The 15684-nt window shown below is 40.0% G+C and overlaps 1 protein-coding gene across 5 annotated transcripts in view; it reads left to right on the top strand.

The window, feature by feature from the left end:
* The window catches only part of HIVEP1 (HIVEP zinc finger 1), a 136296-nt gene extending 120821 nt beyond the window's left edge, over nucleotides 1-15475 (top strand). For all 5 annotated transcript variants that reach the window (XM_046640033.1, XM_046640032.1, XM_046640035.1 and 2 more), the window contains 2 exons: nucleotides 11695-12206; nucleotides 13750-15475. In XM_046640033.1, the coding sequence (XP_046495989.1) occupies nucleotides 11695-12206; nucleotides 13750-14931 (1694 nt within the window). In that variant the 3' untranslated portion in view covers nucleotides 14932-15475. The remainder of the gene's footprint in view (nucleotides 1-11694; nucleotides 12207-13749) is intronic.
* Nucleotides 15476-15684: the final 209 nt, after the last annotated feature.

Here is a 15684-nt window from a genome sequence, read left to right as displayed (position 1 = left end):
TTGGTCAGTTATGGAGTCCTGGGAAAAGTCCGAGTCTTTCTATACTCTGTTTATATTTACTTATTCCCTTATGTCTGCTTGTTTCGTGTTTTCACCAAAAGTTTGCTCCAGATTTATTTCTGCTTTAACTTCAGTGTTTCTTTTCCTGGCGTTATCTTCAATCTTTATTTTTTTTGAGGATCCTAAACCTGTTTTCTACTTTGCTAACCACATGGTATCCAGGATGTCATTCACCTGCGTAAGGTGCATGTCCCCTGTTTGAGAGAGACTGTTTATTAAAGGTCAGTGTGAAGAAGGGGTGATGCAGGGCTAAGGACCCAGAGACCCCAAGGTCTTTTTAGTTCTTCACTGCCCTTAGCAACAGCAGGCTGGCTGTATGGCTACCCATTTTATCTTTGGCAGATGAATTCTTCTTCTGATTTTCAAATGGAGTAAATTTAGAGATGTTGGGAGATGTTTATTTTGAATTAAGCAGAAGGAATTATACATTTTTCTAAGCCAGCTGTTACTATTTGGACATTTGGCTAAAAGAAGTTTCCATGTAGTTTAAAACTAGCAACTCCAGCTGTAATTATAGTATGTGCTCATGAAAAGTCTAATCTCTCCTGCCCAGCTGCACACAGCCCTGCGTTCCTGCCGTGCACAGTTACGTAGTCTCAGGAATTTGTCTGTGTGTTCTGGGGTGTTCGTGAGTACCTTCTCATTTTCACCTTTTGTGTCAAAAATCATGCTGCCGGCTATTTGCTGTTCATGCCTTGATCCAAAGAATGTTTTTGTCAACAGAATGCTGGACTTCAATGCTAGGAATGTTAATATGTGCCCTCAACTGCCGAACTGGGGGAACCGTTTACTATGGCAAAGTGTGACTAGAAACATAATTCTTGTTGGAGTTTAAGTATTTAGGATACTGTGTGTAAGATGGTGTTAGAGCACAGGATTTAAAACCTGTCACATTTACCCTTAAAAATAATTTAAGTGAATTTTTCTAAATGAAATTCTTCCTAAATAAACCTTAGAATATATTTTTGCCCTTAGGATTTTTATAGAAAACACTATTACTCCTTTTAGTAAAAATTGCCACGCATAATATAAAACCATAATAGGTCTTAGGGTTCATATTTAAACCAAAGAAGTGTTGATATCCTTAATGAACGACTAGATGTGACAGTCTTTTGGTTTACTTCCTAAAGTTAACAAACAGTAAGCTCTAGCCCATTATATTCTTAATGATCTTTTTGTCTTTGAAAAAAACAAAGACAAAAAAACTATTTCTGCAGTAGTTGCATGCTTTAAAAAACCTTTTCCCCATGCAGCTACTGTTTGTCTGGATTTCAGAATAAGACTTCTAAACATATGAGAAAAACAAAAACTACAGCAACAAAACAGTGTTGATCCCGGGGCGGGCAGGGTTGCTGACCTCCCTCCTGTGGAGCGTCTTGAAGGGCGTCCCTGGTGCCGTCCTCATGAATCTGACTCTTCCAGCAGGTGTCACTGTCTGGCAGCAATGGGAGGGCAGCTCATCCAGCTGATCTCAGAAAGATACTCTGGAAATAAATCGTTAGAGAAGTTATTTGACATAAGTTGATTGAAACATTTACTTTTGAAAAACAATATTGCTGCATTACATACCTGTTTTTCCTCTCTTGAATTTCAGTTCACAGGAAATAAAAGCATTAATTTTGTGCTTATGCAAAATTTTACAGTATTGGAAAAATTTATTTATGAGTAGGGAATGTGTCTAGGAGGACATAAATTAAATAGAACTTTTAAGGGTCATTTATTTATGAATTCCTTAAGCAATATGGATTCCTTATGTCTGTTCTGGAGTCCCTGGGAGATATCTGGCGGAAGACACAGCTTTACCCTCCGGAAGTATTACTGTCTATATTCGGCACACCAAGGAAAGAACAATTGTAACGTAGTAGTGAAAAGTCAGTGTATCTTATTGGGATAATAAAGGGACTCCGAAGTACATAAAAACCTGTTGCCAAATTCTGGCTTTGATGCTTTCTAATCGTATGTAAGTTTCTTAATTTCCTCCTGTAAGATAGGTTTGCTGGCAGATCTCTCATGGAGTGGTTATTAGGTTTAAACATGATAGTAGAGTGTAGAAGTTGGCACACTTTCTGTAAAGGGCCAGGTAGTAGATATTTCCGGCTTTGTGGGCCATAGAGTCTCTGTTGTGACTGCCTAACTCCGTGGTTATAGCACCAAAGTGGCCATAGACAATATGTAAACAAATGAGCTGGCTGTGCGCAATAAAACTGTATTTACAAGAACAGGCGGTAAGCTACATGTGGCCAGCAGCCATAGTTTGCCAACCCCTGATAGACTACATACTTAGTGTAGTACACTAGTAGTTTTTATATTAAATAACATGCTATCGCGAAATGAGCAATATCGTAAAGTCATAAATGGTAAATTTTTGGAGTAGTTAACGAGTCTGTGTTCTCGTCCTTGCTGGCTTGTGATCATAGAAAAGTCACTTTTCCTTTCTGGATCTTCTGTCAGCACAACTTCTAACACAGTAGTAATATTCTTCTTTGGGGGTTGGGGTTATGGGAACAGCAAAGTAGTATGAAAGGACTTTTATTAGCATGAATCCAGAGGGCAGAGTTATTTGGGCTTTGTTTTGGTGCTATGGATATTTAAAAGGGTGCCATTGCCAGCTATCCATTTTGTCTTTTTTTCTGTCACCCTAAAATATCAACCCTGTTAACAAGTATATAGTGATCCAAAATTCGTTTGCTGATTTCCAGACTTTGACAGTCGTCTTCCCCTTCAGGGGTTTGCAGACGAAATGCACGCAGAGACATAAACGTTGTTCTTTCCTTGCCGTGGGAAGGAGAACTAGGGAAAGGAATCCCAGCCCTTCTAAGTGCTCTCCAAGCTCTAGGCAGGGGGCTCTGTCCAGGGAGAAAGAAAGGTCCAGGGAAGCCGCACCCTGTGTCTTCCCATCCATAATACTGCCAACCTCAATGTGAAATTTGGTGTGATCAAGGCAAAATCAAATTAAAAAGGAGCTAAATAATTTTATCCCCTTTCCCCATTAAAAAGTATATGATGTTCTTTTTAAATCCGTCATATAAATTGCATTTACTGAAAATTTATATAATAAATTTAAAAGATTTATAGTATAACTAATTATTCTTAAACTTCTGTAGTCACTGTAAAATGCAGTGTATTTGTTGTGAAATTAAAAAGGTTCACTTATTAGTGTACACTCTTCTTTGGGATTGCATTTTATATGTTCTGTTCATAATCAGATTATGTGAAGCTTCTAATGTCTGTACCTATGAACATTCAACTCATACATATTTATAAGCTAGCTCATTGACTATAATTCATTGTTGACCTTCAGATCATTCTACAGTTAGGTTTTTTTAAAAATGATATTTCGCATAATGTGGCATGTTTAGCACAAGCTCAGGAGACAAAGCTGGGTTTCAGTCTCAGCTCTGACATTTGCGAGCTGTGGGCTCGACACTTTAAAATAATTAACTGTATGTTTCTTTTTAAAAAAATCATTGAGAAAATGTCAAATAAGTCCTTAATTAACCCTTGTTTTGGTTATGATCAAATAGTGTTGGTCTAGGTGTAGTGCTAAGCCAGGTTCTTTTGGAGTCTGCATGGCTGGAACCAGAGTAGAGCCACTGAGTCATTTTATGCATAATTGAATAGGAAATGCAGAAATACATTTACAAAATACAAGACAAAAACAATTTTAGGTGGTGAAAATTTAAAACATGTATATAGGGTAGGGTGTATTTTGGAGAAATTTCTTGTGCTTTTACGTTAACCAAGGGAAGTACTGGAATTGGTTTCAAGAATTAATACTTCTCTATTAAGCAAGTTTTTTCTTTCCTATTGTTTATCAGAAAGAAAAGTCTTGATGCAAGCTTATCTAAATGAGACAAAATATTGGTGTCAATAGAGTAAAATAAAGACCCTGGAGTATTGACATAATTTTTCTTTTAATGCCATTTTTTTAAAAGATTATTTCAATCTTACAGAAAAGTTGCATAACAAATGTAGAGAGTTCCTGTGCTGTTCGCTCAGCTTCCCCTAATGGTAGAATCTTACGTAACTGTAGACTGTTTGTCAGCACTGAGAAATGAACCTCAGCTCAATATTACTAACTAAAGTACAGAACTCCCTCAGATTTCACCAATTTTTGCACTCATATCCCTTTTCTGTCCCAGGATCTCCTTCAGGATCCCACATTGCATTTAGTCGTCACAGCTCCTTAGCCTCTTCCAGTGAGTTCTTCTGTCTTTCTCTCATCACCTTGACACTTCTGGAGAGTACTAGTAGTTATTGTGTAGGGTGTTTCTCGTTTGGGGTTTTCTGATACATACTCATGATTGGATAGAGGTTGTGCATTATTGGGAAGCTCCCATAGGATGGTGTGCTTTTCTTAGTGCATCATATCAGGGGTACGTTATGTCAGTGTGTTATTAGTCCTATCAGCCTTCATTACTTGGCTAAGGTGATGTCTGCTGGGACTCTCTTCTGTACTTACTGTTGCTGCCTTTATAAATATTAAGTATTTGTGGGAGATACTTTGAGACTATGCAGATATCTGGTTTATGCGTTGATGGATCTTGCCTGTGGTGAGTGTTAATGTGGTGGTTTAATTTATTAATTGGAATTTTTCTGCAAGGAGAAGTTACTATTTCTCCATTCGTTCAATCATCCATTGATTCATTTACATCAGTATGGACTCAAGGATATGTATTTTTATTCTTTGGGTTCTAATCCAATACAGTCGTTATTTATTGTCTAGTTCAAGTTCTCATTGGCCATTGAGAACTCTGAGGTCTGTTCCTGTCCCCTTTCAGTATGGCCCATCTCTTTTTCCTTATGCAGTTCCTTGCTTTCTGGCACCCCAGGACGTTCCAGCCCTGGAATCAACCTTGTCTCCACGGACCGCTGGGTCCCTTTACTGGAGAATGGTTATTTAGAAACCAAGATCTAGCTGCTGGGTAGTGGATTCCTTGCTACTGACCTGTCGTCACTTCCAGCCCCTCTCACTGGATAGAGCTAGAAAATGGATGTGTGTATGCTAACTGAGACATGCACACACATCTGTATTTACTTCTGTATCTGTGTGTGTATATACATGTATATACACACACTTATGTCATATGTATAAATGAGAACATGAGTCCATACTGATAATTTCAATTCCAGTCCACCACCACAAAGTTTATTCTAGCCTTCTCCGTTTCCTTTGTTCTTTCACCTACAGTGAGAAACTTGAGTCTTATCTACATTATGTTTATATATTTCTTCAACTCCGATATACCAGTAAACTAGTTTCAGAAATCCTGACCCACCTGTGAAAAACAGATCTACAGTTACGGCGCAGTGTTTCTGTGCAGTTCTTTTGTCTTTAGCCTCCTCAGTATCTGGTCAGGACCCCTTTGCTGTGCTTACCTGAGTGGGACCTTTCCCCCGCCCCCTTCAGCGTGCTTGTGTGGTCATTTGTACTTCACGTGGAGTCGTCTGTCTCAACTTGCCTTCCATCTTAAATCTCCCTGCGTCCTGCTTGATTATGTTTTTATTCACATACAATAAAATTCACTTTATGGTGTACAGTTCTGTGGTGTTTGACAAATACATAGAATTATATGTTCACCTCATGGTTCTATACAGAACAGTTCCTTCACCCCCAAAATTCCCCTGTGCCGCTCCTTTATAAGACAACAGCTCCCCCACCCAACAGCCCCCAGCAACCACTGATCTCTTTTCCTCCCTGCGGTTTTGCCTCTTCCAGTGTGTCATGAAAGGAATCATAGAATAGTAGTTTTAGGGGTCTGGTTTCTTTCACTTAGCAAAGTGCAGGTGAGATTCATCCGTGTTGTTGTGTGAGTCAATAGTTCATTCCTTCCTATTGCGGAGGAGTATTCCATTGTATTGATGTGTCAGAGTTTTTAGCCACTGACCTGTTCAAAGATGTCTGGGTTGCTTCCAGTTTTTGGCAATTATGAATAAAGTTGCTATTGACATTCATGTACAGGTTTTTATGTGGTGTAGGTTTCCATTTCTCCAGGGTTTGATACTAGGAGTGGAATCTCTGGGTCATATGGCTAGTGTACATTTAGCTTTGTAAGAAACTGTCAAACTGTTTTTCAAAGTGTCTGTACCATTTTACATTCCCACTGGCAGCACATGAGAGTCCAGTTGTTCTGCAATCTTACCAGCACTGGTTTTTAAAAAATAGTCTAATAGATATGTAGTGGTATTTCATTGTGGTTTTAATTTGCATTCCCCTAATGATTGATGACGTTGAACATCTTTTCATGTACTATTTGCTTTCCAGATGTCTTCTTTGGTGAAGTATTCAGAAATTTCGCCCATGTTTTAAAATGGATTGTTTGTTTTCTTATTGTTGAATTTTGATAGTTTTTTTGTGTATTCTGGATATAATCCCTTTGTCAGAAGTGTGATTTGCAGATGGTTTCTCCCAGTCTGTGGTTTGTCTTATTGTTCTCTTTTGCAGTGTCTTTCTCAGAGAAAAACCTCAATATTGTAAACCCCAGTTTATCAATTTTTTCTTTTATTGATTGTGCTTTTAGTGTAATATGTAAGAAATCTGTCTAATCCAAAGTCACATAGATTCTCTACAGTTTTCTTCAAAAAGTTTTATAGTTTTAGATTTGACATTTAGGTGTACAATCTCCTTTGAGTTATTTGTGTAAGATATGTATCAATATTCATTTTTTAGTGTGTGGATGTCCACTAGTGTCAGCACCATTTATTGAAAAGACTATCCTTTCTTCATAGAATTCCCTTTGTCAAAATTTAGCTAAGTATATCTGTGGGGTTTTTATCTCTGCACTCTCTCTTCCAATCTGTTGATGCTATATGTCCATCCTTTTGCCAGTACCACACTGTCTTTAATGGGAGTACTTCACCTTCTCTCCTTTTTCAAAATTGTTTTGGCTGTTCTAGTTTTGATTCTTTTCCATAGAAATTTTAGAACCTGGTTGTCAATATCTGAAAAATGTTTGTGAGGTTTTTAATGGAATTGAATTGCATCTTTAGATCAAATTGGGGAGAAATGCTATCTTAACAATATCCAGACTTCCAATCTATGAATATGGTATATCTCTTCATTTCTTTCCCATCTTTGATTTCTTTAACCACTGTTTTGTAGCTTTCACTATACAGATGCTGCACATTTTAAAATTTATATCTAAATATTTCATTCTTTTGGTGGTATTGTAAATAGTATTGTATTTTTAATTTTGAATTCCAGTTGTTCATTGGTAGGGCATGGAATTTTTCATAGATTTCCTTATTGTCCTTTTAATGTCTGTGAGATCTGCAGTGATGTCTCCTCTTCCTTTCCTAATATTGGTAATTTATATCCCCTCTCTCTGTTTTCCTTTTGTCAATTTCATTATTTCTGTTCTCATTTTTATTATTTCTTTCCTACTCCTTACTTTAGGTTTAGCTTTCTTTTTCTAATTTCTAAAGGTGAGAACTTAGATTATTTACTTGAGACCTTTCTTCTTTACTAATAAAAGTGTTTGATATCAGTAAATTTCCCACTAACCACTGCTTTAATTGCATCCCACAAATTTTGGATATTATATTTTAATTTTCATCCAGTCAAAATATTTCTAGCTTTTCTTTGAAACTTTCTCTTTGACCCGTTGTTAAGTATGTTGTTTAATTCTGGAATATTGGGGATTTTTCAGATATCTTCCAGTTATTGATTTCTAGTTTAATTCTGTTTTCATCTAAAAACATACTCTGTGATTTCTATTCATTTAAATTTGTTGGGGTTGGTTTTGTAACTCAGGATATGGTGTATATTGGTGAATGTTCCATGTACACTTACAAGAAAACTATATTCTGGTGTCATTGGGTGGAACAGTCTATAACTGTTAGGTCTAGTTGATTGATAGTGTTTGTAGGTCCTCTGTGTTTTTACTGATCCTCTATATACTTGTTCCATCAATTACTGAGAGTGGAGTGTTAAAGTCATCAGCTGTAATTGTGAATTTATTACTCTTTTCAGTATTAGCCTCTTTTATTTTGAATCTCTGGTTTAGTTGCTGCATATTTAGGATTGTTATATGTTCATAGCGAGTTAACCCCTTTATCATTACCTAGTGCTCCTGTTTATCCTTTATAATATTTTTTGTTCTGAAGTCTACTTGGTCTGATATTAGTATAGTTTATCCAGCTATATTTTAGTTAATGATTTAAGGTGTATCTCCGAACTTCACCTTCAGTCTATTTATGTCTTTGTATCTAAAATTGATTTCTTGTAAACAGTATTTGGAACTTGCTTTTTTATCCATTCTAGCAATCTCTGTCTTTTAATTCATGTGTTAGACCATTTTTTTTAGTGATGTTATTCACGTAGTTGGGATAAAATCTACCATCTTGCCAGCTGTTTTCTATTTGCTTCATTTTATGTTTCTTCTTTTTATGCCTTAATTGAGCATTGTTTACGATTCTATTTTATTTCCTCTATTGACTCCCTTTTAAAAACATGTAATTGTCTACCTTCAAATAATATTACATTGCTTTCCATGTAGCATAAAGACTTTATAACAGTATATGCACAATTCCTCCTTTCCATCCTTTGTGCTATTGTTATCATACCTTTACATTTATATATGCAGTAAACACACGATACATTGTTACTGTTTTTCTGTGGACATTCAGTTATCTTTTAGAGCAAGCAATTAAACATTTGGGAAGTAATTTTACCTTCGTTTATTACCTTCTTATGTCTGATGCTCTTTGTTTTTTGGTGTAGATCCAAGTTCCCATCTGATGCCATATTTTCTCTACCTGAAGAGCTTCCTTTAACATTTATTATCAAGTAGGTTTGCTGGCAATGAATCTGCTCAGTTTTTCTTTTTCAAAGACAGTCTGTATTTCTCCTTCTTCTTTGAAAGTTATTTTAATAGGCATAGAATTCTGGGTTTGACAGTTTTCTTGTTGTCACCATTACTGTCTTTTTCATTTGTAGCATTTTATTTCATTCTTTTCCTAGTTTTCCATCTCTCAACTGAAATTCCCACCTGATTTTCTATGTTATCTTCATTTTCCATCAGAGCCTTTAGCATATTAATCGTAATTATTTTAAATTCTCTGACAGTTCTGACATCTGTGTTATATCTGGCCAGTTCTGGTTGCTTTTCCTCTTCTGACTGTGTTTTTTCTTGCTTTTTTGTATGCCTTGTAATTTTTGTTGGAAGCTGGACATCTTATGTAAAACAGTAGAGATAATGTAAATCGGTTTTATGCCTGGCAATGGGCAGGCCTCCTCCTGCTAAGCCTTTGGTGTGAGAGTTAGAATTTTTCTAGTTAGAAGCTGGACTGGGTTTGAGAGATTTGTTGTTGCCATGACTACCTCAGTGCACCAGAGGCTTCAGATGCCCATAGAGGTACCTTGTGTTTGAGGTGGGGGATGGATTACGAGAGCAGTGCCTCATCAGTTCTAGTTTTTTTTTCGGTCTTCCCTTTGTACTGTTCCTCACAGGGGGCGCCCTCTTGTTCTTCTCTCCCTCTCCCAGAAGTATTGTGCTGTTACCTGTCATGGAAAGCTCTTTAGCTTGGCCGTAGCGGGTGAGCAGGAGGGCAGCGTGCCGTCTCTGTTCTGAGTCAGACTCAGTCTTCTCTGTGTACCATGTTCTTGGGTTTCTGGGCTATGGCCCTCTCACTGCCCTACCCCTCCCTCAGCTATTGTGCCGGACTCAGCCGGTAATCTTGTCCCTCCTCAAGGAGTAGATTGTGTTTTTTCTCCCATTTGTTCCCTTTCCCCACTGCAGTGGGTGTTCACCAGGGTCTCGAGGGCAGTCACACTTGTTGCCCTTCCCTTCACAGGATCAGGTTTTTGTTCCTGGTGGGGAGAGGGAGCGTGGAGCCAGGTGGAATTCCTTGCCCTGTCTGTGTAGCTACTGCTCCTCTCCCCCAGCTCTGGACCACAGTGGACACTTAGCGCTCTTTTCTGTGAGTGCTTGGGTGGGGCTCGTGGCATAGAGCCTGCAAGAGAGTGTTGCCCAGAGGATTCACACAGTCCTGCCAGCCCACACGCGGCTCTGACCAGTCTGTCAGCTGTTGAGCTGAACTCCTCTGACCAGCGTCCTGTTGCATCTGCTCCAGATGACTCAAGCTGTGTCTTCTCTCTTCCTACAGACACTGTCTGCCTAGAGTTTGGGCTATTTGAGTGTCTGGGATCCCAGCTTTATGATGGGTTGGGAAAAAGTTGTAAATTTAAAATTAGGCTTGCTTTTCTTTTTTAGAAAAAGGAATATTTTTTAAGGTAAAGGACGTTTCATCCTAGTTCATCTTTGCAGCAGGGTTCCCTCTGATGAAATAAATCACCTCCGTCTGCAGTAACCTGTTCCTCCTCCTCATCCAGTTTCTTCTGTTTTTCACCAATTCAATAAATTGATATTATTTTATAGCAAAATAGTAGAACCCTCGAAGGGAAAAGCTTATGAAATCACATATTAAAGGAACCTAAATGCATGTGTTTTATCTTTGAATGTTTAGAAGTTACATGTGCTCAAGATAAACAACATAAAAGTTCTAGTTCATTCCATCTCCTAGAAATAATCACCCTCAAATGTTTTAGTGTTGATTCCTTGAGATTTTTCTCTAAGCTCTTACCTTTGTGCAATAGAAAGAGTAGTAAAATAAATTAATATACAGACCATTTGGGAAAGCCAGGAAATAGACCTATTGCTTATTTCTCTGTTTACATTTTTTTCTCTTCAAAAAAATACGTGTAATTGCAGAAGGAATTCCAGCTCAGCTGGACATGGGCAGGTGTCTTCTTCATTGTAGTGCATTGAGAAAGAATTGAGGTAGACGTTTCCTCCCCATTTAATTTTATAAGAGAAAGAGCCTCTAATTTTGCAAGATTTTGAATAGATAAGGTTTTAAACCGAGTTCCACACAAGCTTATGAGAATTTTGAAACTATTCCCGGGCCAGTCTTGAATGTTCCTTGTTAAACACAGTCTCCCATGACGTTATGAGGCTGATAGGAGTGACTTGTGGTTAACGTTCCGCTTCCTCTGGGGAGTGGATTGAATCATCATGGAAGAAACATCCTGGGAAAATTTAGCACCTCTCTTAGTAAACAAGTAGTAGAAGGAGGCGTAAATATGAGAGAGGACTACTCCTCAGAGGACGGTGGAAACATCTAAAATATGATTCAAGTGTTAAGAAACATTATTTTGCTTACAAATACAAAATGCTATCAGGTTTTTGCTTTTGTTTTAATTTGTTCAATAAAGGGAGATACAAAGAAGTAGATTCAGAAAAGAATTGTATTGAACTGTCTGTTAAATTTTTTTTATATAGTTTAGTTTCTTTTGGGGATTTTACAAGTATAATATTCGAGGGCTTCATTTCTGATTTTCGTTATGCATTACCTTCTGCCTGCCTACTCTCCCAAGACTCATTTCATGCTCCGAGTCCCTAACAAAGCCCCCCCGGTCATGCCACTCTGTCAGCACCTCACTTCTGAATCCCTCTTAAACTGACGGACGTTCTTCCCCATGTCCGTCTACTCAATTGAATCGTAGGCTTTTTGCGGGTGGAGTCCTTGTCTTTTATATTTCTCACAGTATTGCCAAGCTTATAAAGAATAAAAGATTGCATTTGTCTACTTGCAAAATCTTCTGTAACATACTCTATTGGTTGTTTCTATTAGATGAAAAACAAAGATTCAGTTACGAGCGGTCTGGATATGATCTTGACGAATCTGATGGCGCAGATGAGGACGATAATGAAAACGAAGATGACGATGAAGACAGCCAGGCTGAATCAGTCCTGTCGGCAGCTCCCTCCATCACGGCCAGCCCGCAGCATCTTCCGTCGAGAAGTAGCCTGCAGGACTCTGTGAGTGCAGACGAAGACGTCAGGATTACCGATTGCTTTTCTGGGGTGCATACGGACCCGAGGGACGTTCTGCCCAGAGCGCTGCCCACCAAGATGACCGTGCTGAGCACAGTGCAGTCGGACTACAGGACGGAGACACAGTCTCCGGCGAAGAACGGGCAGCAGGCTGCAGGCGACGAAGATGCGGCAGCTACTCCTGCAGACTCCTCCAGGTCCCCTGAAGCGGCCCCCAGGTCCCCGTGTCAGCAGATGTCTGTGGACTACCCTGAATCAGCAGAAATACTGAGAAGTTCTGTGGCAGGAAAGGCCGTAGCTTTAACACAGGTACATGGTTTGTTGTTGTTTGTTTAATCCATTAAATATGGGGAACCTAGTGGCTTAAGAAAATAATGTACTTAAATTATTTGCATATGGCTAGATAGTTTGTTTAAGCTTATTTGTTGTTTTATTTCAGGGCAAAGAACATTTATGTCCTGAGAGTTCTTGTGAGGTGTTTTAAACAGAATTCACATATTCTATTATAAATCTGTGAAAGAATCAAAAGGATCTTTAAAAATAAGCTCTATTATTGTTTGCTTTTTATTTTTAATCTTGAAATAAAGAAATATGTATGCACCAGTTGAGAGCCTGGGTTCTTCCCCCACGGCCTCCTCTGAGTTCTTTTCCCCTGGCGCTATGGCAGCTCTGCACTAGATAACATTTTGCATTTTGTGCCTGTCAGCAAGACAGCTACCAGTTTCTATGGCAAAGTTAATGTGACCCAAAAAACCTATCAAGAAGTTCCCTTTGCCTGAAGAGTCAAATTGCCGTGGCAGCTTGGGAAAGCTTCCTACCCAAAACTAGCCCAGGGCCAGACACGGGCCTGCCTCCTGGGGGTCACCCTCAGTGCACTGTGACGCTGGAGGAGTGTTTACTTCTGGGAGGAACACATTCTTCTCTCCTTCACGGTTCTGTCACCTCTAGTGTGTATTGACGATTGCAGTAGGATTTCCAAATGTGGCATGTTTTGGTTTGCTAGGTAATGCTGGAGAAAAAAGACTATGAAAGCTTGGATTTCTATAGACCATCCTAAATGGATATAATTTAGTTAAATTACATTGATATTTAAATTATGTTAATATTTAAATTAAATTAGTATATAAATTAATGTAGCTTTGTAATACAGATATTATCAAGAAAAAGCTAATATTTAGCTGATGGTCTTGAGTGGAGGGGAGGATTGGCAAGATTTAGCCCCACTCATAGCATTTCATGCTTTCATATTGGTCACTGTGCTCGAAGCTTCTCTATGCCAAAATCTCCCTCATACCTGCCATGCCTGGAAATCTGGTTTTCAGTAGACATTTCATAAACGTATGAATGAATGAGTGAACAAATGAAAAACTGCAGAGCTTTTTATTAGTGACAACTCTATTTCATAAATGAATAATCCTCCAGTTAATTTTTCCACTTGAGTTGATACTCATAGCCAACCAATATCTCAGTTTCTCAGTAACTTCCAAACTCTAAAATAGGGTGGTGCTAGTGGTGCCAGCAGTAACAACAACAGAAGAATATAATTATGGCCACCTCTCAGAGTTAATTTTAGTATAGACAAGACGATATCCAGGAAATTTGTTTGAAAACACAACGTACCATGCAAAATTTGTTGCCGTTATTTGTACTAGAAAATAAAGAGATTAAAGACATAATACATTTTTAATTGGAGATTTATTTTTTTTGATCGAAATAGAATTTTTAGCAAGCTTATAATTTTTGTGAAATACAGATACACGTACTTGCACCTCATTAGGAAGAATAGGTCTTAGGCTAGCATTTTAGCTCAGGACTAAGAGCTGTAAAAGGATTGTGCTTTCTTGTCTTGTAGAACGCATCGTCTGTCAGCCTTCCTGCTCCCGCAGCTGAGCGCAGCCCTGAGACGGCAGCAGGGCTCCCTCCCTTGGCCTCGCCTCAGCCCGACACTCAAGAACACAAGCAGCACATAGCTCTCCAGCCGACTCCAGGCCTGCCTTCTCCCCACACTCATTTGTTCAGCCACCTCCCTCTGCATTCCCAACAGCAATCAAGGACACCTTATAATGTGGTTCCAGTTGGGGGCATCCACGTGGTTCCTGCTGGCCTCACATATTCCACGTTTGTACCCATTCAGGCTGGCCCAATGCAGCTCACTTTCCCTGCCGTCAATGTCATTCACCGAACTGTGGGCACTCCTGGGGATACGATCACGGAAGTTTCTGGCACTACAAACCCCACTGGAGTGGCTGAATTGAGCAGTGTCGTGCCATGTATTCCCATTGGCCAAATCCGTGTGCCAGGCCTTCAGAACCTGGGTACGCCGGGCCTGCAGCCGCTTCCTTCGCTGGGCATGGAGGCCGTGAATATCCTGGGCCTGGCCAACGCCAGCCTCGGCCCGCAGGTGCACCCGCCGGGGCTCGCTCTGAACGCCGTGGGCCTGCAGGTGCTGGCCGCAAACCCCTCCTCGCAGAGCAGCCCCGGCGCACAGGCGCACATTCCGGGCCTCCAGATCCTCAACATAGCCTTGCCCACTTTAATCCCCTCCGTTAGTCAAGTGACCGTTGACGCCCAGGGAGCGCCCGAAATACCCGCCCCCCAAGCCAGAGCGCGCGAGGCGCCACCCGAGCCGCCTGCCGTGGCCACTGCGACTCAGGGCAGCAGGACCGCGTCTCCTCAGGGCTCCCCTCAGGTCCCGCGGGCAAATGCTAACAAAGTGCTAGAGCCGCCCGCCCCCGCGAGGGACCACGCGAGCCTCCAGGGCTCGAGTGAGATGGACACGGGGAAGGCGGCCTCCGTGAATCATGTGAAGCTCAAGCAGGAGCCCCCTTGTGTTCAGGGCCAACCAGCAGCCGCGGCAGAGCGTCTGCGGAAGGCGCGTCCAGAAGCTTCCACAGAGCCGTCGGGCCCGCACACTCTCCCTCCAGACAGACAGGGGCCCCGGCCCGCAGCGCTGCCCCGCAGGCAGGCCACTGCTCAGTTCAGTGACGTGAGCAGCGACGACGACGAAGACAGGCTTGTGATAGCAACCTGGTAGCTTTTTATTTTTTAGGGTTTTTTTGTTTTGTTTTCTATAACACTTAAAGGTTTCTTTGAAACCCCTCCTTTCCTTAAAGCACATTTTTCTGACATGAACTCATGACTAATCTTTGTGCAATCATGAACTTTTGACCAATAATTGTTGTTTTGTGTCAGCTCCAGCCATTTTTGTACATGTTGTATAGACAATTGTGCCTTTTAGGAGTTTTATGTTTAGAAACTGTACAGACTGTTGAATATCTATATACATAAAATATATATTATATATGTATATGAAAACTAGGTAGTTATTTGTGTTTAGTGAGAAAAACCTGTCAAATAAATCAAATGATTAAATTATATGTTGCACTGTTAAATATGAATTTTTATGGCTGTGGGGCAGAGTTTCTATGTATAAATTAGTATGTATACTCCATATTTATTGTATTCATATTAGTCTTTGAAAATGGGTCTGTCCTTCTTGTGTAAGACAGTAACTTTACACTTCAGACAGATTTTCTGTGTTCTGAAATGTTTCAGTAAAACATTGTTTACTGACTTTACCATTGCTTCGCTTGTGCCTTCTGTCTATCACCTGTGGTAAGTGGTCTGCATTCAGAATCCAGCCCACCTTCTTTCCACACTCAGCCCACCCTTAATTTTGAGAAACGGGGGCTTTAGTGGTGTTACCACCGTGTGACTCTCACTGAAATCCATACAACTGGGAGACCTGTTTTTCTTACTTGCGAGGGGTAATTTGTACCTGTTAACG

The sequence above is a fragment of the Equus quagga genome, chromosome 15 (assembly GCF_021613505.1).
Source record: "Equus quagga isolate Etosha38 chromosome 15, UCLA_HA_Equagga_1.0, whole genome shotgun sequence".
Lineage (NCBI taxonomy): Eukaryota > Metazoa > Chordata > Mammalia > Perissodactyla > Equidae > Equus > Equus quagga.
This window is presented reverse-complemented; position numbering and strand designations above follow the sequence as displayed.